The 22,533-nt window shown below is 48.4% G+C and overlaps 1 protein-coding gene across 2 annotated transcripts in view; it reads left to right on the plus strand.

Moving 5' to 3' along the window:
• NRTN (neurturin) overlaps positions 1-22,533 on the plus strand; it is a 38,085-nt gene that overhangs the window by 14,301 nt on the left and 1,251 nt on the right. For both annotated transcript variants that reach the window (XM_069083187.1, XM_069083186.1), the window contains one exon: positions 14,403-14,601. In XM_069083187.1, the coding sequence (XP_068939288.1) occupies positions 14,430-14,601 (172 nt within the window). In that variant the 5' untranslated portion in view covers positions 14,403-14,429. The remainder of the gene's footprint in view (positions 1-14,402; positions 14,602-22,533) is intronic.

The raw sequence follows: 22,533 nt of genomic DNA on the forward strand, positions 1-22,533 counted from the left end.
GATAGGGGAAGGAAGGAAGGAAGGAAGGAAGGAAGGAAGGAAGGAAGGAAGGAAGGAAGGAAGGAAGGAAGGAAGGAAGGAAGGAAGGAAGGAAGGAAGGAAGGAAGGAGAAAGGAAGGAGAAAGGAAGGTAGGAAGGGAAGAAGGAAGGAAAGGAGAAAGGGAGGGAGGGAGAGATGGAGGAAGGAAAAAAGAAGAAAGAAAAGAAAGAAGGAAGGGAGGGAGGCAGAGAGGAAAGCAGCATTTATTTACTATCTGCTAAGTACTATGCTAAACATACTATGCTAAGTGCTTTGCAAATATTATATGAAAACCAGGTGCTATAATTATTCTTATTTTGCAGTTAAGGAAAATGAGTTATGCAGTGATTTGCTCAGGTCACACAGCTAGTAAGTGTCCAAAGTGGGATTTGAACATGGATATTCCTGATTCCAGGCCCAGTGCTCTATCTACTTTGACACCTAGATGTCTAAAAGGGTAAGGATGCTGGACAAAATGACAAGCATTAGCAACTGGTTGGATATATAGGGTGAAGAGACAAGGATCACTCTTTAAGATTGAGAACCTAGATGACTAGAAACTTGGTAGTGCCCTCTACTACCAAGTTCAATCAGCAAGAGGGGTGGGCTCGATAATGAATTTGTTTTGGAAACACTGAGTTTGAGCTGTCCACAGGACATCTGATTGGAAACATCCAATAGGCAGTTGGTGATGGCCGCCTGGTGCTCAGGAGAAAGACTGGGGCTGGATATAGGGGATCTGGGAGTCATTTGGATAGCAATGAAAATCCAACCCAGGGAAGCGGATGAGGGAGATGTATACACAGAGAAAAGAAGGCCCATGACAGAGCCTGAGGTTGGAGTCAGCTACTGAGCCAGGTCTGGTAGTAATCCCTGCCCCTACCTACTTTGGCTTGTTCAGGGTTGGGCAGAAAGTTCTGACTTGTTCAGAAAGGCTGCCCAGAAACAGGACAGCGTGAGCCTGGGCTGAAAGTCAGGAGAGCTGGATTCTAGTCCAAGGGATCATGGGATTTTTAAGCTGAAAAAGACATAAAAGTTACCTAATCTCACCTCCCCGCTCTTCATTTTTCAGATAGGGAAACTAAGGTCCAGAGAGCCAAGCTTTACCTCTCAGTGTCTCTGACTCCAAATCTAATGCTCTTTCTAGTGTACTTCAATGCCCAGTGCCCTCTGTAAGACCCCGTTTTCCTCTCTGTAAAAAGAAGAATCTCTTAGGCTCCATATGCTGCCTCCTCCAAGCCCTCCCTTTTAGTGTCTTCAGCCAGGGATTTCTTTCTGGTATTTCTCCCAGATCATTTTTTATGTAGTTCAATTCTATATACAGGATGTCCCAAAAGTCCGAATGTGGGTTTAAGCTAGTAAAACTTAAAACCGCACTCAGACTTTTGGGACATGCTGTACTTTAAATGGGCCCTTGGAAGGACTGGAGGAGAGCACATTCCAACGTCTTGGTGAGAGCCTGTGGGAGCTTCCACCTTCCCTGGCTCGGTAACCCCCCACCCCCACTTCTGGAGGCTAGGATTGAGCCCCTTTCTCTGTCCCTCATGGCTCACACAGTGTCTAGGACCCTAGAAGGGGGCTGAAAGGCCTGAGGGAAATAGGTATCAAAAACCCAGGGGCCCATTGTCCTAGACCCCATCCCAGCTGAGCCCCGAGAGCTGATGGTGCTTCTGATTCCAAGGAGCCAGTCTGGAGCCAGGAAAACCATGGAGAAGGCCCAGTGTGTGGGGCTGACCCATAAATCCCTCCAACCTCTCTGTTTCCCTTTCCACCAAGGGGCCATCTCTTTCCCTTCCCGTTCACTTCTGACTGAAACCCACTGTGTCCAAGAATCTTTCCCAGATTCATGCAGAACTAGGCTCATACCTGCATGCACGTGCCCACGAATCCATGTGGGAGTCCCCATACATTTGTGTCCATAAATGTCTGTTTGTGCTAGTTGATGTATGGGGTTGTATATACCTGTGCATTATCAATAATAAGAGGAGGGAGCTAGGTGGCCCAGCGTAGAGTCAGGAAAACCTGAGTTCAAATCTGGCCTCAGATACTTACTACCTGTGTGGCCCTAGACAAGTCACTTAACCTCTGTTTGCCTCAGTTTCCTCAACTGTAAAATGGGGATAATAACAGCACCTATATCCTAGGTCAAATGAAATATTTGTAAAGCGCTTAATACAGTGGCAAGCATACAGTAGGCCCTTGTTGTTCAGTCATTTCAGTTGTGTCTGATTCTTCATGACCCCTTTTGAGGGTGCAAATATATGGTAGAGGTTTGCTATTTCCTTCTCCAGCTCATTTTACAGATGAGGAAACCGAGGCAAATTGGGTTAGGTGACTTGTGCAGGGTCACACAGCTAGTAAGTGTCTGAGGCCAGATTTGAACTCAGGTCTTCCTGACTCCAGACTTGGCACTCTATCCACTGTAGACACTTAAAATGCTTCTTCCCTTCTACCCAATTAAATAGTATTTGACAGTGGCCTTAAGTGCTTCATATTCAGTGTTCCATTTGAGCTTCTCCGTGGCCTGAAAGGCATTAGTGATGATAGCTGACATTTATAGAGCACATTAATGTTTCACAAAGTGTTTTGTATACATTGCCTCAGTTGGAATTTGGCAACAACCCTGTGAGGGAGATATGACAGGTGTCATTACACCCATTTTACAGGTGGTAAAACTGAAGCTTTGATAGAGTTGTGACTTGCGCAGAAAGGTCTTGCTGACTCCCTGTCCAGCCCTCTGTCCACTGTCCTGTTTCTCCCTACTTTACAGATAAGGAAATTGAGTCTGGGAGAAATCGTGCATAGCCTAGATCTCCCAGCTACTAAACAGCAGAGCTGGAATCCAGGTTCTAGGGACACTAGGCTCACCCCTGTCCTTATACCACACTTTCTTCTGGTCTGTTTATGGGGCATGTGCATGCACTGCCTCGTACACGTGTCTACGTCCCCATGTGCTTGTTGGTTTACACTTACGGAAGTATGGGTCCCATGTTCAGACCCATGTCTGTATGCATGCACATATATGTGTATGTATATATGGCCATCTGCCCAGGAGCAGGCTGATGTCAAAAGTAGCAGACAGCATGTGATTTAGAGCTGTAAGCGCCCTTAGACTCCCTCGCTCTGAAGCCCAGAGAGGGGGGTGTTACACAGTAGCTCAGTCAAGATTCAGACTCAGTCCTTGGATACCACATCTACTGCACTTTCCAGTATAATAAGCTGCTATCCTTACAGGGATATGAGGAGATAAAGATGGGAGACCCCCACTCCCCCTGATGCTAGAGCCCTAAAAGGTTGGGACAGTGGAGGGAGCCCAGGCGACCAAGACCCGGTTTGACTGCTGACTGTCTGATTGTGACCTGAGGGGTCTCCCCTTCTGGGGCCTCAGTTTTACTCTCTGTCAAAATCAAATAGATGGTCTCTAAGGATCCTGTTGGCTCAGAGGTTCTGGGATTCTGGAGGGTATGTTTGGAACTCTGCCAAATGTCCTTGTCCTGGATTGGCTATAGTGTCCACCCCCACCCTAGCCAGGGATTTTGCTTTTAGGAGAGGGCAGCAAGAAGAGGCAGGAATCCCAGGTGCATGGGAACAGCCCGAGTCCTCTGAACTGGACCGTCCCTGGCAGGTTCATAGGATTTAGAGCTAAAACAGTACTTAAAGACTGCTTAGATTTTGTAGAGGGAGAGAAACTGAGGTTTGGTGAGGGGGAGGGGCTTACCCACCATTGTATTCTCAGCCAAGTGCCCTTTCCTCTATCCCGCTAGCTTCTTGGGATGGGGAAGAGGGAGGAAGCTCTTGCCCCAAATTCCTAGTTTATAGCCTGAGCCCAGCCTTCCTAATGACTCTCACAATGGGCGGGCGGGCGGGCAGGCAGGGAGGCTGTGCCAGGGAGAAACCTGTTGGGTGACCCCCCGAGGAGAAAGGCCCCATTGTTACAAGAACCTTATCAGGTCCTGTTGCTGCCTACCCCCTCCCAACAATTCCTTCCCCTTACCCCCAGACCTGAGATTGAAGGCTCATGGTGGAGGGGCAGACATTCTAGGCAGAGGCCTACCCCCACCCCCACTGGGTGCAGGGGGTCTCAGCTACCAAAGTTCTCAGTTTCTCTGATGCAGTGGGGGAAGGGATTAAGGCTCAGGGTAGTATCCTCTTGACCCCCATTCCATTTCTCCTTCTCTCCTCCCCATCTATAACTATCCATTATATAGACAGAAGCAGAGGCCCACAGCAAGGTCAAAAGGCTGGAGGTCAGGGAGTCAGGAATGGTAGAAATCAGCTCTCCTGTCTGCAAACACTATCCTGTGTCTTCTTCTTCCCTATTATCCATATCCATTGTAGGGCTGGAGAAACTGAGGACCAGAATGAGACCAAGTGGCTGGAGGACATGGACATTTCCAGCTAAGCCTACCCTGGAGGCAGGGACAGTGGTGATCATTTTCTCTACTGTCTAAACTATCCTGGAACAGGTCATCAATTCTAGATTTTCCAGATGGATGGAGAGAGAGGGGGGACTGGTTGTCACCATGCCTCAGCTAATCCAGAGGTGACCAGAGAGTGGTTCATTCTCAAACCCTTCTCTTCAGATCAGGACAGTGTCCTTGGGCTGATGATGTGAGAACACAGGTGTGTCCCACCTTCTGGAAACCAGCTATCACCAAAGATAACACCATAGTTCAAGCCAAGAACTCTGACAGAAGGAGCTGGGCCAATGTCCGGTTTCCCCATTCTGCCTCACCCTCTCTAAGTACCACTTCCCAGCCAGTCCCTAATTCCTCCTGGCTCCCCATCCCATGGGAACAATAAGACCAAGGCAAAGTACTAGCCTGGGTAGAGATGCCTGTTCCTCAAATCAGGAAGGATTGACTGATACAGAACTTTCTTGCTGGGGGGAATCCAGTAATGAAGAGATGAAAAGGCTCGACTGTAACTCATGGAATCATGAGTCTCACCTCCTTCTACTTGGGGCCACTCCAGTGGTCAGGGGGCTCTTCCTCAATCAACCCTAAATTTGCCTTCTTCTACCCTTCTAGCTTAAATCCCAGCCCTTCAGCTACTTGACCACAGCTCTTTCATCTCTGGGCCCTGGGTCTTTCCAGATCTAATTATAAACACACACACACACACACACACACACATACACACACTAAATACATATTGATGCAGTTGAGTCATTTCAGTTGTGTGTGACTCTCTGTGAACCCATTTGGGGTTTTCTTGGCAAAAATACTGAAGTGGTTTTCCATTTCCTTCTTCAGCTCATTTTACAGATGAGGAAACTGAGGCAAACAGGTTAAGTGACTTGCCCAGGATTACATAGCACGTAAGTGTCTGAGGCTGGATTTGAACCCTGGGCTTCCTGACCCCAGGGCTAGCACTCCATACCCTGTGCCACCTAGCTGCCCATGAACACACATACAGACACAACTAAACAAGACATATTTATACACATACACACGTATGTATATTGACCTTGCACGTCCACTAAAATCAAGGTCTTTCTTCAACGGACTGCTGCCCAACTATGCGTCTACCGCCTTGTTCTTCTGAAGTTGATTTTTTGAGCTCAAATGTAATACTTCACATTTATACCAATTATGTTTTGTTGGATCAGATTGGGTTTCATGCTTAGTCTGTCCTGACCCTTTTGAATCTTGACTCTGTCAAGTGGTGTCTTAAGACAGATTGCAGAACATCTGAGTTCAAATCTCAATTCTGCTGCTTCCTAGCAGTGGAAATCGAAGTTTCTCTGAGACTCTGTTTCTTCATTTATGAAATGCTGTAGGTAGCTGGTGGCAGCTGGTCCTAGAGTCAGAGAGATCTGAGTTCAAATGCAGCCTCAGACACTTACTAGCCATGTGTCCCTGGACAAGTCGCCTAACTGTGGCCTGCCTCGGTATCCACAACTGTAAAATGGGGATAATAATAGCACCTCTCAGTTGTTGTGAGGATAAAATGAGATGCTTAGCACTGTGCCTGGAACATAGGAAGTACTATATAAATATTAGCTGTTATTATTACTATTGTTATGAAGAGTGATGGTTTATAAGGTTGCTTCCATCAATGAATCTTATAATCAGCTCTCAAGAAGCAAGATATTGTGGGGCCATCCTGTGCTCCATCCCTCAAGTCATGAACCATTAGAGTTGAAAGGAAACATTAATGATCGCTGAATACAGACCCTTTATTCTATATTCAGGGAAACTGAGGCCAAAGAGGGGTTAGGTCCCCTTGGCAATAAGCGTTCTTCAAACTCCGACCTGACCCTGAATCCAGTGTTCTTTCTACTATATGAAGCTGCTCCTCAGTCCAACCTTCATTAAAAAGAATTATTATCTCTCACTATTATGTCACGTCTATTTCCAAATATATACACCACCACCTCTCTTCCCAAACACAGAGAGCCATCCCTTAAAACAAAGAATAAAAAACAAGAGGAGAAAACCGGGTCGGCCAAATTAACTAACCTGTCAATGTCTCTGTCTTAATTCAGTCATCTACACCTGTAGTTCCCCACCTCTGTAAAAACAAAAGAGAACAAAACAAACCCACCAACCCCTTTGTTTTATAGATGAGAAAGCTAAAATCCAGAGGGTCAGAGGAAGATGTTCCAGGTGTCAAGTCAGGTACAGATGCCAAATTTGCAACTTTCTTCTTCTGTTTCCTCATCAGTGAGGGTTTGGGATCCATGACCTCTGAGGTCCTTTCCAGTTCTGCCCAAGATTCTAGGAAAAGGACTGGCCCAGGATTCCTCCAGTGCATCAAGGGCATATCTGGGATGAGCCCATGTCTCCTGGCTCTCTGCTCCCTCTCCAGCCTGTTCTCCCACTGTATCTCAGTGGGCTATTTTCTATCAGGGTTTTAATCTCAGGGAGAAGCTGGGTGAGCATGGAGAGTTGGGGAAGGAAGGGAGGGTCAGTGCTAGACACTCTTCAAATCCCAGATACTCGAGGCTTTAAACTTGCAATCGGCTGCCCCAGGCTCCTAGGACCCCAGAGCTAGACAGGACTTCAGAGGTTGTCTAGTCTAATTTCCTTCTCTATCTTGCGCTGGTGTGGAAGTTCTTAACCTTTGTTCGCATGGCAGTCAGTCTAGCAATGTCTGGACCCCCTTTTCAGAACAGTGTTTTTAAATGAATAAAATAAAATCCATTGGATTAAAAAGGAAATGAATTATATTGAAATGCAGTTATCATAGTATTTTAAAAAGCAATGTTTCCTGGACCCACATTAAGAAAGCCTGTCACAGTATCTCAAAGAGGTGGTCATTCACCCTAAGCTTGAAGACCTCCAAGGCCAGGAAGTTGAGGCTGCTCATTCCTCTGTTGGGCATCTCTGGTGGGTAAGAAACCCATTCCTTGCCCTGATCCCAAATCTGCCTCTCCCAGCCCTCTCTGTTAGGGAGGGGTCGCTAGCATGGTGCAATGGAGAGTCTACTGGGCTTGGAGTTGGAAGAATTGGATTTAAGTCCCAGCTGTGTGCTCTTGGGAAAATTGTCCCACCTCAGTTTTTCCATCTGTAAAATGGGAAAGAAACTAGATGATCTCTCTAAGAACCTTTCCAGGTCTGACATTCTCTGTTCCATGTTCTCAGATCCCTCCCTCCTTCTCTGATATTCTACGTGCTAAGTTCCCTTCACCAAGCTCTGGCATTTTCTTATAGGATTCCTCCCAGGGATATTCTTTGTCTTTGGAGATACTGTCATTAGCCTTGGTCCTGCCTGATAGGGCCACACAGGACAAATTTGCCCCTTCAGCTAAACAGTGGATGAGGATGTCAGTCACAACTGAGCCCTGCGCTTACTCCCCAGGTCCCCCTTCTCTCCTGACCTCTGGGAGGAACACAAACCCTTCTTTCCTGAATTCTCTTCCTCCCTTTATCCCTTCCAGCTGGGAAGGTTTTCTGAGAAGAAAACTACTTGAGAATTCATAACAATGGGCTGATTTAGTGTAGGTGTGCCCAAAGCCTGGGATGTCACAAGCAAAAAGCAAGGAAAAACAAGCAAAACACTGAATTCAGAGATTTGAGTTCGAATTCAGCCTTGGAAACTTAGGAACCAATGTGACCTTGACTTTCCTGGTCTGAGCCTTAGTTTCCCCAAGTATCATAATGCTTTTGTAAATTGTGAGGCTCACAGGGCTATCGTGAGGGAATTCCTATAATGGCAGCCCTTGTTTGCCTAACCCTTCGAAACCTGGTCTCGCTAACGCTCACCTTCCCATCGGCTCTGCAACCTCTTCACACAACTCAGCTGCCCCCGCCCCTGCTCCCCCAGATTCTGGCTCTGTGGACGTGCTAAGAAGGAAGGAGAAAAAACATAGCAGGAAAAAATGGTTTCTTAACCCAGCCTTTCAAATACTGGAAGACAGACCCTAATTCTTACTTTTTCAATCAAGCATTTACTGAACACCTACTCCGTGTCAGACGAAGTCCTAGGCTCTGGGGCTACAAAGACGAAAATGAAACAATTCCTGCCCTAAAGGGGCTTACATTCTATTAGGGGAGATGCCAGGTAAAGTTACCTATCAATGTACATACATAAGCAATATAAGCTAATGATGACTTGCTAATTAATAGCACTTTAAGGTTTGCAAAGAACTTTACAAATATCGGGGTGCCATTAATGTCTTGTCGTATAACTGGATCTCTAGCCTATCCACCCTCCTCCAATTTGTCAGTGTCCTACCTAAAATATGGCCCCCAGCACTGAGGACTATCGTCAGCCTGACCGTGATTCTCAGTGTGACCCCAGATCTCATTGGCTTTGAGGGCTGTTGCTTTGAGCTTATGGCTCGTTAAGTTGTCTTTATAGAGTTTGTGGTCACCCCAGACCCCTGATTCAACTCAGATTCATACTATGTGGGGAACAGGAATGTGGTATTGAGGCAGGTATGATTTTCCTTAAGCAAAGATCTGACCACACTATTACCCTTCTCAATAAACTCCAGGGGCTTACTATTGCCTCTAGGATCAAATATAAATTCCCCCAGTTAGCTTTGAAAGCTCTTCAAAACCTGGACCCAACCTACCTTTCCAGCCTCTTTCGATATAACTGCCCTGTCCTGCACTGTATGATGCAGCCAAAGTGGCCGAGATCTCTCTGTTCCTCACATTTCCCATCTCTGTGCCTTAGTACTAGCCATTCCCCCAGTGCCTGGAAGTACTCCCCTCTCCTCTCTGCCTTCACAAATCCCTCTTTTCTCTCAAACACTTTCTTTTAAAAAAAAATAATTAAATTTATTTATTTTTAATTAAATTTATAATTTAAATAAATTTATTAATTTTTATTAAACTTACTGATTTATTTGAACTTTTAATTTACAACATCCAGTTCCACAATCCCTTGAGTTTCAAATTTTCTCCCCCTCTCTCCTCCCTCTTCCTCCCTACCCCCAACCATGGTGGCACGCAGTCCGATATATAGTCTACATATACCTTCACATTATACATTAGTCAACTCAAACACTTTCTTCTACATGCAACCTTTTCTGGTCCCCTCAACTGCTGGTAATCTCCTTCTTGAACCACCTTGTCTTTATCTGCCTTTAATTTATTTGTATTTATTCTCTTTATTATATATATATATATATATATATAAAATATATGCACATATAATACATTTTTGTGTATATAATATACATACATATATTTTATGTATACACATATACATATATAAATTGGAGAGACAAGTGTATGTATTTGTAATATGTATACATATATAATACATACAATATGTAGGGAGATACTTGTCTCCCCAGCTGGATTAAGCTCCTTGAAAATAGGGATTGTTTCATTCTTTGTATTTGTAACTCCAAGGGAATAAGCATTTTAACAATGTCTCCTATGTGCCAGACACTGTGCTAAGTGCTTTTACAAATATTTGGTCCTCACAATAATCCAGTGATTAATATTAATTAATAATTAATAACAATCCAGGTATTATTATTATCCCTGTTTTACAGTTGGGGAAGCTGAGACAAAGAGAAGCTAAGCGGCTTGCCCAGGGTCGTGCAGCTAGCAAGTGTCTGAGGCTGGATTTGAACTCAGATCGTCCTGACTCCAGGTCCAGTACTCTACCTGCTGTGCCACTGTCTCCTGGCACATAGTAGGTATTTAATAAAGGCTTGTTGATTGATTGACATGGGGAAGAAATTAGGTTATAGCAAAGAGGGAGTTTTATGCATAATGTGGGGAGATAAGATGGCACATAATGGGGAGGGGGGAGGGCAGGGTCATAGGAAAGACTGCCTCCAACCTTGGAGTTCAACACTGGCCCATACCCTGGCATCAGTAGTGGGGCAGCCTGGAAGGTGTGCGTTGTGTGGCTAGGTGGTGTTTCTAATAGCATTCTATTGCATTCACATACCACATGCTCTGGCTTTCCCCAGTCAATGGGCATATGCTTTGTTCCCACTCCTTGGCTACCACACAAAAGGCTGCTATAAATATTTCATTGTGTATGGTCGCTTTTTTTTTTTTTTGTCAATGACCTCCTTGGGGTATATGTCTAGTAGTGGATTCTCAGGGTCAAAAGGTATGGATCTTTTAGTGAATTTATTTGCATAATTTCAAATTGCTTTCCATGATTGGCTATATCAATTCACAGTGGAATTTGCCTCCTAATAAGATGAGACAATACATTTGGGGGGAGTGGTGGCCAGGAAAGGGAGTTTTGATCTTGAGAGTTCCAGGGATGGTGAGTTGATACAATGGGCAGTCACTGATGTGTCTTGTCCAGCTGCAATGGTGGTATTGAGCTGACTGCTACTCCCAGAGCCTGGGGGAGGGGAAGATGGGGAGGAGGGGCTGTACATGTGGCGTCAGGGCAGATGGCCAAGATGGCCTAGGTGGACTTCTTTATGGGATGGGAAGCATGGTTTGGTCTGGGGCCAGCGGAAGAATGAGTCAGGTAAATGTGCACTCACTCACTCACCAGTCAAGATAGCTCAGCTCCAATGGGAAGTTCCAAAGCAGAGTGGATGTTTAAGGGGTAAGGGAGAGAGATGGAATAGGAAAGGAGTAGAGCCATCCCCTACATCCCCCAGCTCCCCAGGGGTTCCTATCTATAACTAAAGAGAACCTGGAGTCTTTTAACAGCCCTACCCTTCAAGCTTTTGCCCCTTAATGCTTATATGTCTCTGCCTATTGGAGTTGTTGGGGATGGTGGGGTGGATGGCAGAACAGAGAGAAACTGCTGGGCAGAGGTCATGGTCTTTGCCCCTCACATTGGTGACCCTGGAGGATCAGACGAGCCTGGGCCCAGGAGAGGAGATGGGTCTCCTTCCCTACTGCTCCAGAAAGAAAGATGCCAACCTGACCTGGCCCCTCTGAACTGGAGGGAGTAGAAAGAATCTTCCACTTAGAGTCCTAAGACCTGGATTCCAATTCTGGTACTGTCACTGACTAGTTGTGTGACACTGGGCAAGGCCCTCTCCTTCTCTGGGTCTCAGTTTCCTCATCTATAAAATGAAAGGGTTGGACTAAATGGCTCAGATTTCCCCTCCAGCACCAGAGGCAATTAGGTGACACAGCAGACAGAGCACTGGGCCTGAAGATTGAGAAGATCTGAGTTCAAATCCCACTTCTGTAATTTATTACCCTGGGCAAGTCACTGAACTCTGCTTGCCTCAGTTTTCCCAGTTGTAAAACGGGGATGATAAAAGCACCTACCTCAAAGGATTGTTGTTGTGAGGAGCAAATGAAATAATATTGGCAAAGCACTTAACACAGCGTCTGGCACATAGTAGGTGTTTATTCCCCTTCCCTCTCTCCAACCTCCATTCCTGCTCCCACCCCTTCGAATCCTGGTTTGGATGTTGTCTGGGCCTCTGTTTGTTCCTCCACACAATGAGGGGATCGGGACTAGAGCAGGGCCTCTGAATCAGTCTGTGCATATGTCATAGAGCCCTTTCAACAGTCTAGGGAAGCCTGTGGTATGTATCTCTTCCCAGAAGAACGGTGCATTGCCTATATTCATAAAAGGTAATGGCAAATACCAGTTAGAAGGTAGTAAAAAAAAAAAAAAGATGTAATTTTCCCCTTCCTACCCAAGTCTCTGGATTCCCTGAAATCTATCCATAGACCCCTTGAACATTCATGAGCCTCAGGTTACAACCCCTGGACTTTCATGGTCTCTAAGGTTCTCTTCACCTCTGAGAGTCTCTGTATGATCCAACATCTGTTTTTCCAGACAGAGCCCGAGAAGAGGGATCTTGGTACACACTGCCAACACCTGCCCCGCCCCTCCCCATCCCCATCCTGGCCACCACACTGTCTGCCCACCCACCCGCTAGCCCAGGCCGCTAGACACCCCAGCCTGGCTCTCCCGATGCTCCTCCATTCTAGGCCCTGGACCTGGCAGGCCCTGACTTCCTGTTCTGGAGAAAGTATTCAGAGCTGAGGCCCAGTGTAAATGTTTACCCGGCAGCCTGGGAATGTAAACCGAGCCTCAGCCATCCCATGAAGCCTTCTGTCCCTAGCCCCGCCCTGGCCCCTGGCTTTGCTCTCCCCCCACCCTATAGTTCATTGACCCCACCTTTCACCCCTGTTGTGCTTTCCTCAGCCTAAAGGTGGTCCAAAGGGTCCTAGGACTTCTAGCCCAATCCCTACGTCTTACCGAGGGGGGAAACTGAGGCTGCCTCCAGTCCTGCTTCCCATAATAATATCAGCTCCCATTTTTTTGGGATTTTCAAATCTATAAAATCCTTTCCTGGGAAGCAGATAGTCGGAGGATCGTACCCATTTCACAAACTGAGGCTCAGAGAAGCCTGACTTTCCCAGGGCCCCTACAGCTAGTAAATGGCAGAGCCAGTATAAACACAGGTCTCTCCTGACTCGGCTACCTTGCCTTGAGAGTGCATATTCGTTGTGGACCTGGCTGGGAGCTCGGTGACTCAGCGGAGTCCTCTCTCTACAGGGGCTGGAGGTTGGAGGTCCAGCTGTCAAATGAGCGTGGGAGCATGGGATTTATAGCTGGAGGAGACTTTAGGTATCATCCAGCCCCTCCTCCTTCCACCCCTCTTTTTATAGTCAACCATCCCAAGTGCCTGCCAATATCCACTGCTTCTGCAACCTTCAGAAGGCCTTTGTTCTATAATCTCCCCTAAGTGGCTTGAGAATGGCCTTTTAACATGGGAGGGAGCCTCTCAAATCCAAGTCCTCTTGGAAGGATTAAGATCCCAGGGCTCAGAGCTGGAAGGAATCTCAGCAGCCACCTAGTCCAATCCCCTCATTCTATAGATGGGAGGAAATTGAGGCCCAGAAAGGTTAGTTGATTTGTGTGTGGTCACACAAAGAGGCAAGACTCCCCCCCAGGGCCCTTTCTGCCCACCAATTCTCTCCTCCTAAACCCAGAAGTCTGCTTTTGGGTCTCTCCCTGCCACAAGAAGAGAGGCTACCCCCTCCTCAGGCCAGGGTTCAGCTCTTTCTCCATCCTGATGCTGGTGCCGAGTCTTCCCTGCCTGCCCCCTGTCCCCCACCCCAGACTGCAGGCATTTTTCCATGGAGCCTTGGTGAGCAAGTCCGAACAGGGCTGTCTGCTAGGGCAATTCCTGATCCCAGATCTGGCAAGGACCCGGGCCCAGGGCCAGGGGGGCCCCATCCCAGCTCAAGGGATACCATCCATCTCTCCCTCTCCTGTTTCTACTAAGGAAAATGTTGGTCCTCTGGGACCCTGTACACCACCTCTCATTCCAGTCTCTAAAGCCTGCTTTGTGACTTTGGACAACTCTTTTTCTCTTTCTGGGCCTCGGTTTCCCCAACTGAAGGAGCTGGATTAGATGATGTCTCAGCTTCCTTCTAATGCTAACATTCTATAATTCCCCAAGGATACCTTCCACTGCAGGTTTTTATCCTGTTTCAGTAATTTCCTGAAGCCCAGAGCATCATGTCTAGAGCCCTTGACCTTGAACTCAAAGACCTTCTCCTATCTCCATTTTCCTACCATAGGGTGGGAAGGAACCTTAGGGTATATCCAGTCCTTCCCAGGCCTTTATTTTACAGATGAGGAAAATGGAGTCCAGGGAGGGGAAGGGACTTGAAAGTCAATGGTAGGGCCAAGATAGAATCCAGGTCACACTGGGCACATCTCCACCCCTGCCCTCAGTCCGTGCCAGGTTACTGCTCCCCTCCACCTGAAACCTTGTCCCCTTCCTCTTCCCTTCTGCAGATCTTCCTCATCCTTCAAGGCCTGGCTTATGCCCCCTCCATCCCCTCCCCCAAGCCTTCCCTGATCATTAGAGCCCCTGGAGAGATCTCCCTCCTCAGAGCTCTTCTGCACTTAGAGCCTGACTCACAGACTGCAGTCCTCCAAGGGCCTCTTGGGCATTGAGGATCCTCCCTGGGCTGAGGGCTTCCCAGCTAAGTGCTGCTGCCCACGTGTCTTGCAGGAGGCCAATGTCCCGTGGCGACTGACAATGAAGCTATGGAAGGTGGCGGCCCTGGTCTCTGTGCTCTGCAGCTCCCTGCTCTCCGTCTGGGTGTTCAGAGACCTGGCCAGCAGTGACCGAAGAACCGGACCTGGTGTTCGAGCCACGCTGCGTAGGCCTCCCCGGGCCTTGGACCCCCGCTGGTCCCTCATCTCACAGTGTAAGGCTCTGCCTCCCCAGCTCTCTGGACCTGCTCTGTCTCCCTCTCTCTTCTTCTGTCTTTTGTTCTCCTTCTTTCTCCCTGTCTCTCTCTTTTTTGTCTCTCTCTCCGCTGTCTCTCTCCGTTTCTTCTGTTTTGTCCCACAATCTTCCATCTCTTATTCTCTTCTCATTTGTCCTCTTCCTGCCCTCTGCCCCTCAACCACCAAAATTGAAGCCAGCAGACTTTTATTAATTTCCTACTTCCTCCCAAGCCCCAGGCTGGGTGCCTTTCAGGTGGAGAGTGGGTCCCCGTCTCCAGGGACCTTATCTTCCCTCCACCCTGGGCTAGGCACTGAGATTGGCTTCACATGTGTCTAGAAGCTGCACTGTGCCCTAGGACCTCCTACCCAGCCTGTACCTTTGGTGGGGTCCCATGGCTTCCCCTACCACGATCCTACCTCTTGGTTATCCTGCCACACCTTTTCGCCTTCCTACAGAGCCCTTCTTCACGCCCTAGGTTTGGAGACAGAGGACTTGAGTATGGATTGTAAATGTTCCCTATAAAATGAGGTCCCTTCCAGATCCCATTCTTGTGGTTCTGATGGGCTTCCCGTTGTTGGCCTGGGGCTGTCAGAGGTTTGTTGTCAGACTGGGAGGTAGGACAGGGTACTTCAATTAGGCCGGGTGGACAGCCTCATATTGTAGCTAGGCAGAGGGCCAGGCCAACCCTTGGCCAGCCCTGTTCCCTCACTGCCACAGTACCTTACAATTCAAGGCTTTAGAGAAGTCACCCCCAGACCATACTGGCTGCTAAGTGAAGGCTAACAAGTAAGCTGAAATCCAGGATCTACACCCCCCACACACACACCAGTCCTGGGAGCTAGCCAGTCCCCAAGGCCTTTCCCCCTACCTCCTAGCACCACCACCCTAAGACCAGACCCAATGTCAATAAACTCACCACCCCCTCCCCTTGGAGCCCCTGCCCCACCCCACCCATTCCTCGGTGCCAAGCTTCGCTCCCCACAGTCGGTGGCCCCGTGCCCGGTCCCTGAGCTCAAACTGGGGAATAAAAGCATGACATACACATACACACGCACACACAGACCTCCTCCCAGACACAGGCAGAGATACACTCAGAGAGAAGATGAAGGATCCTAGGACCACAGATTTCAGGTTGAAAGGCCCAGCCTAACAGAGTCACATGGAGAGATAGAGAGAGATATATAGAGACAGAAATATGCACACAGACATGCCTGAGATAAATTCAGAGACAGATGCACGCTGAGCTCAGGACTCACAGATACACTCACATTCACACACGTTCATAGACACAGACATACACAAACCATAATCAAGAAGCATTTATTAATGTGTGTGCCAGGAATTATGTGAAAGCTGGGGACATGAAGTCTAAAGTGAATCAGTCTGTACGCAAAGAACTTCCACTCCAATGGGGCAGGTGATAGGTACAGGTGTGTGTGTGTGTGTGTTGTATGTGTGTGTGTGTGCACGTGCATGCGTGCGTGTGCACCATGCCTCATGGCATCTTTAAGCTGTGTCCCTAGCAATGGGGATTCAGGAAGCCTCCCACCCTTTCTATCCTTGGAGATGATGGAGCTAGAGCTGGAAGGGGCTGCAGATGCTGCTGGTTTCTCTGTGCTCTCCACCCTCTGGCAGACAGTCTGAGGAAACTCCTGGACCCCTACATAAAGTAAAATGCAGAGGGTTACAAAGGAAACGACTAATATTGAACTATAGTTAGTGACATATTTTAAAACACAAGGCACTGGGATCCACATTAAGAGCCCCTGATCTAGGCCAACCCCCCTTCGAAAGGAAACTGAGGTCCAAAGTGACATTTTGGACTGTGCAAGGAAGAAGGAGCCCAGGTGAGATTCAATCCAGAGCCTTTGACTGACTCTCTGTCCAAGGTTCTTTCCACCTCAAGAGGATGCTGCTGACTTGTAGCCATTCTGTGTTCAGGCCCTCAAGGAGGCAGAGTGTCTAGACGCTCAAGCTGCCAGCCCCACTGTGGGGCCACTTCCATTAGCAGCTGAACTCGATTTCAGGAGCTGTAAGCAATTGTACAAGTGAGAAAGCAGGATGTTTTTCCCACAGTGTCACAGGTGGCCAGGAGGGCACATCCATGCATAAGTATGTTTGTGTCATGTGTGAGTGCATGCATGAGTACGTATATGGCATCTGCACAAGTCAGCGTGCATGTGAGTCCACACCCTCACACATCATGCATGTGTGTGCACATGGTATGCGTCACACATGTGTGTGCATTCGGACATGCACAGACAAGTGTCAGGGCCCTCAGGCGCCCCTGCATCCCCATCTCCAAGCACTCGAACATTTTTGCAGTCAGTGTATATGAGTGTCTGTACTCCTACAGGGCCATGTCTGTGTACACCATGACAGTATGCCTGTGTCCGTGGGCGTGGTGGCATGTGACCATGCCCATCTACTTTACCCTCTGATACCCTGAGCTGCCCTTTTACATAAAACAATCAAGCTTTATTGCATTCACAATTGACAAACAGGAGGGAGCTACAGAGGCAACCACACTTCCTCCTCTGCCGCAGGCAGGAGCTTGGAAAAGCCTTTATGGGACTGTGGCTTACACAGGAACAACTTTTACACCCTAGGCTGGGGGCCAAGGGCCGGAGGGGCCCCAGGCAGTGCCTTTGGAGAGCTGCCCCAGAGACAAGGCAGGGCCCTGGGGGCCCTGGGGCAGCAGCATCCTCCTGCCTCTGACTCCTTCCCAGGATGAGCATGACCTGGTCCATCCACCAGCTCATGCTGTGCCTCCTTCCCCCACGTGCCTGGTCTGGTGCAGATTAGGCTGTGGGGAAGATATGGACTGTGTTCTTTTGGAGCTCCCAGGCTCAGGGTAGACATGACAGCTTAGAACTCAGACACAGAAAGCCAGAGTTAAAAGAGAACTTCGAACATAGAACGTAGCACATTGGTGCTGGATGGGTCATTAGGCATCCCGGAATGTCAGAGCTAGAAGGGCCACCAAAACATAGAATGAACTAGAAGGAAACTCAGGCTTTATCATGTCCAACCCTTTCCAGCTAGAAACACTGAGGCTGAGAGGTGACATGTGACTTGCCCAAGGTCACACAGTGCATCAAGGGCAGAGCTAGGATTAGAACCCAGGGCTCTGCCCTCTGCATGACTCGCCCTCTGGGAAGCAATAAGAGAGCAGATCTGATTGTGCTAACAGGAACGTCCTCAGAGCCGTGACTCTCTCAGACACGGCAGCACCATTTGGGGCCTGGGTGGCCCTCAGCACCCCCTGCCTCGGAGCAGCTTGCTTTCATTGCAGCCTTCTCCCCAAGGCTAGGCAGCTGTCCCATCTGGCCCTCCTGGCTTCCCTACCCCCACCCTGCCTGGGGATTCAGCAGGCACATCTGGAAATCATGAGCACAGCAGGGGTTGCTTGTCTTCCCCCCTCCCGCCCCCCACCATGATGCCGGCTGCCAGCCTTGGCTGTAAGCGACGTCCCCTGGCCAAGCCGAGCCACCTGTTTACCCAGACAGAGGGTGTGGGCAGGAGGAGAGCCAGCCCGCAGCAAGGTGGACAGGGCAAGGCACCACCAGAGCTCAGAGCCCAGAGTGTACTGGGCATTTAGAAAAAAATCAGAACGTGGAGGACACAGGGAGTTCCAAGGACAGAATCAATCAGAATATGGAGGACAGGAAAGCCAGCATGGCGTCCTATGGGACAGGGAACCTTCAGAGATTGTGAGCTTGGACAATGTGCAGGGCTCAGACTTCTGCCTGCCCTTCATGTGCTCAGTCCCTGGGATGGAGCCTGGCCAGACCTGACCCAGGAAGCCATCAGCTGAACCGGCCACCTCGGGCCAGGTCCTCACTAGCAGGTGTCCCCAAGCACAAACCACGCACACACCTGGGCTACTGCCTGCTTACATGGTTACGACCTGAGGTAGGAGAGCCCCAGAGGCCCCCCTTTCCTGCCACAGCTCCACATCTGCACACACATTAGGCAGTGACAGGTGTGTTTATAAATGAACGGCTGCAAACTCGGAATTCCTCCCTAAGAGGCCCCAGCCCAGTTCACTGTGGGCCCCATTAAGGGACATGCCTGGATACAAGAGGAGGGACTGGGTGATCCCTTCTCTCAGGAACATTTCTGACCAGTACTCTGTTTCATTCTAGGATAGTCTAATGGTGTGGACACACACGCTATGGTCAGATAGACCCCTCCTTGGAAATCAGGAAATCAATCATTAGCACCTCTTCCCCTGGGGAATTCTGAGAGCTGTAAGGAAACAGAATAACCCATTCCAGTCAGGCCTCTGTTACTGAAAGAGCCAGGGTTCCCTCCCCTTCACCAGGATGACCCAGCACAAGAGGGCCATTCCTCCCCGAGGCCTGTCTCTATCTCTGGGTCTTCTCTGCTCTCCCCTGCTCTGCCCCTCAGCTTCCTTTCAACGAAATACTTAAAATTCCACTCATCATGGGCTTAGTGAAGCTGCCATCTCTTCCTCCAGAGAGCCCCTCGTAGAGGGCAGAGGAAGGAGGAGGAAGCAGAGACAGAAGAAGAGACGGGGGTGACACAAGCCCCTTCCCCTCTTTTAGCCCCAATTTAAGCATCTATTGAAAGGGGGCGTGCCACTAAGCTTCCATTCTAGGCCTAGAGAGGCTCCAGCAATTCCATGGTTCAAGTTTCCTGAGGGAGAGTCTGGCACAATGGAGAGAGCTTGAAGCTAGGAAGACTGTTCCAGTCCTGCTTCAAACCCCTCCCCACAACAGTGTGACCCTGGGCAAGACACTGAACTTTCTGAGCCTCTGTTTCCTCATCTTGAAAATGGCTGTAATATTCCCTTTGTGGCTGCCTCGTGGGGGAAGGGCAGAGAGACTCTAATGAGAGAGTGTATGGGAAGCATTCTGCAAACTGGATGTGCCACATAAATGCTGACTGCTATTCCGGTGTCTCACACTGAATAAATGTTTGAATTGAAGCAGACCGCCCTCTCTGGGACTCAGTTTCCTGAGGGAGAGTCGAATTAGACGGTCAATAAGATCCCTACCAGCTCTGACTGTCAGCACTTCTAAGTGACAAAAGAAAGGCAAGACAGCCTAAGACAGAGATGCAAGGCTAAGAAATGAATGAGAAGAGACAGAGATTGTAGGAGACACAGACTAATGAGAAGCCAAGAGCAGAGGCAGAAGAAGAAGGACAAGTCAAAAACCAAAAGGAACCAGGATCGAGAGAGGGAGGCAGCAGGCCTTCCTTTTTTTCTTTTTTTTAATTAAATTTAGTTTAACTTTATTTTTTAATCAACAAATATCTCTTTTCTCTCCTTCCCATCTCTTTCCCTGCCCTATTAAAAAAGAAAGAAGAAACTCTAGTAGCAAATAAGAATAGCCAAGCTACACAAAGTCCTGCACTAGCATGTCCTAAGACCGTGCCTCAGTCTCTCCCTGAGCCTGTGCCCTCTGCCAAGAGGCAGATAGCACGCTGCACGCTGCACTGAGAATTCTCTGGAATCATGCTCAGTCACTGCCTTGTTTGATCTCCGCGGGCATCGGAGATGTCTGTCTTTGCAATGTTGCTGCTATCATATAAAGTGCTCTCCTGGTTCTGTAGTGTAGACAGTCTTGATCCAGGGGCATGAAATTGTTTGTTTAAAATGCGTATACACATATACATATACACATACACATATACTATATACATGTGTATATAGCAAGCACATACACACATATGTATACCAACACACACATATACAATAAACACATATACATGTATATGTGTATTAATATATTTGTATAGTATGTATATACACATACAGCATATATACATACACATACACTTCCTTTCTCTACATATACTGTATCGCAATAGAATTGGTTTTCTTTGCAATCCCATGTATTTCATTTTGTACCTTTGAAAGTATTCTTCTGAGCAGGGGTCCCTCAGCCTCCCCAGACTGACTGCCAGAGAGGCCCAGGCTAGATACCCTGCCCTGCATCAGAACCAGCTGCTTAAAGCTTCTTGATCAGGATGCCAACCTCTACTCAGAGCCTAACCCAGCCTTGTACCTGACAGGGTCCAGCTGCCTGGAAGCCCCCCCCCATCTCCAAAAAGACCAGATGCCTGGGGCCCCCAATACATTTTCTATTCCTCCCTTTGAAATCCAGGTGTGGCCCCATGCTGCCTCTGGCGGGAGGAGAGTCTAATCCCAGGATTTCCTCCCTGAACCACAAAGGATGAACAGGGCTGTGTTCTAGCTCCTGTCCTGAGCCCCACTGGTAAATCTTAGTTGTTTGGGATCTCTGACGGGAAAAAGCAGGCTTGGGCAGGGCAAGATGGGAAGCCCAAACCTGGGTGGCCTCTGTGGGGTGAGGACTTTGCAGAGACATCATGATGTAGTGAAGAATCCACTAGACTTGGATTCAGGAAGAGCTGTGTTCAAATCCAAGCCAGATACTCAGTAGTAGTAATAACTTATCTCTATTTAGTGGAGCTCTGGGTGAGGTACTTAGTTGCTCTTCTGGAAGTGACAGGTCTGGACTTACGGGCCTTTTAAGTTTCCTTCTTGCTCTGAATCTAGGGTCCTGTCTTCCTCTTCTCACCAATCATGGTGCATGAAATTGCTCTGTTTGGGTTCATTTATAAATCCCAAACTGAAAAATGTCAGAGATGAAAAGGAAATTGGAGCCATCTAGTCCAACCCTTTCATTTTATAGAAGAGAAAGCTTAGGTCCAGAGACGGGAAGAGGCTTGTCCAGTGTCACACCACCAGTCAGTGGCAGGGCCAGAACCGGAATCCAGGTCTTAGGACTAGATCCCTTCCCACTTCAGATGTTAGAGCTGGAAGAAGTTCACTGGGTTAGGGTTCACACGGCCTAAGCCCTAAGCTCCTCCCTTATGACTGCCCCTTCCTGGGTGTCGGTGCCCTCATCTGTAAGTGGGGACAAATGACTCCTTCCCTGCTTGCCCCTTAGCAGCCTTTGTAAGAGTACAGGGTTAGCAGTGGCTAAGGACCCCAAGGACCATGACTTGTGTATAGACATGAAGCGGGAGGGCTTGTCACCCTGGCACTGCAGCTCCTCTGATTGGCTATGGTCAGTGGGGCCCATGCAGCCTGGCTCCCTCCCACCTGCCCCAGAAATACCACCCTTGCTAAGCCATTGGGCAGTTGGGAAAGGAAGCTGATGGAGGGCCAGTCATAAGAACCAGATGTGTAACAGCTGAGTCCCCACAGATGCTAAGGCTTCAGGCCCAGAGAACATTCTACAAGGATAGAAGTTCTGGAAATAAGGAGTGTCTCGGTCATGTGGCAGAAACAACTCCCTAAGAGGTGTGGTAACCCTCACCCCCTTCTTCCCGCCCCCACTGGCTGGGCTTGGCCCTGGCTATATGGTGTGCTGTCCTAGCAGCAGACTCAACCAGCCAGCGGCTTCCTAATGCCAGGCTAATGTGAAGTGAACAAAGCATTGGATTTGCAGGTGGAAGGTCAGGGTTTGAATCCTGGCTCTAATAGCCTGTGTCACACTGGGCAAGGCTCTTCCTTACCTCAGGCCTCAGTTTCCTCATCTGTAAAATGAGAGGGCTGAGCTAGACAATCCTTGTGACCTACTAGAAGCAATGCATCATCTTGGAAAGAATCCTGATCTGGCATCTATCCGAAAGACCTGGGTTCAAGTTCTGGCTCTGACTGTGGACAAGTCATGACCTCTCCAACCCTCAATTTCCTTGTCTATAAAATGAAGAACAGGATAAGATTAGATAATCTACAAGGTTTCTTCCAATTCCAAATCCTGTATTGCGCCAAAACCTGTTTATCTGCAATATTTATACACTGTTCCAACTTCCTTATCTTACAAAAAAGAAAAATGAGATCCAGAGAGGGAGAGGAAGGGAGGAAGGAAGGAAGGAAGGAAGGAAGGAAGGAAGGAAGGAAGGAAGG

The sequence above is a fragment of the Petaurus breviceps genome, unplaced genomic scaffold (assembly GCF_028583685.1).
Source record: "Petaurus breviceps papuanus isolate PSGF00001 unplaced genomic scaffold, PetGlider_PUasm1.0 172, whole genome shotgun sequence".
Lineage (NCBI taxonomy): Eukaryota > Metazoa > Chordata > Mammalia > Diprotodontia > Petauridae > Petaurus > Petaurus breviceps.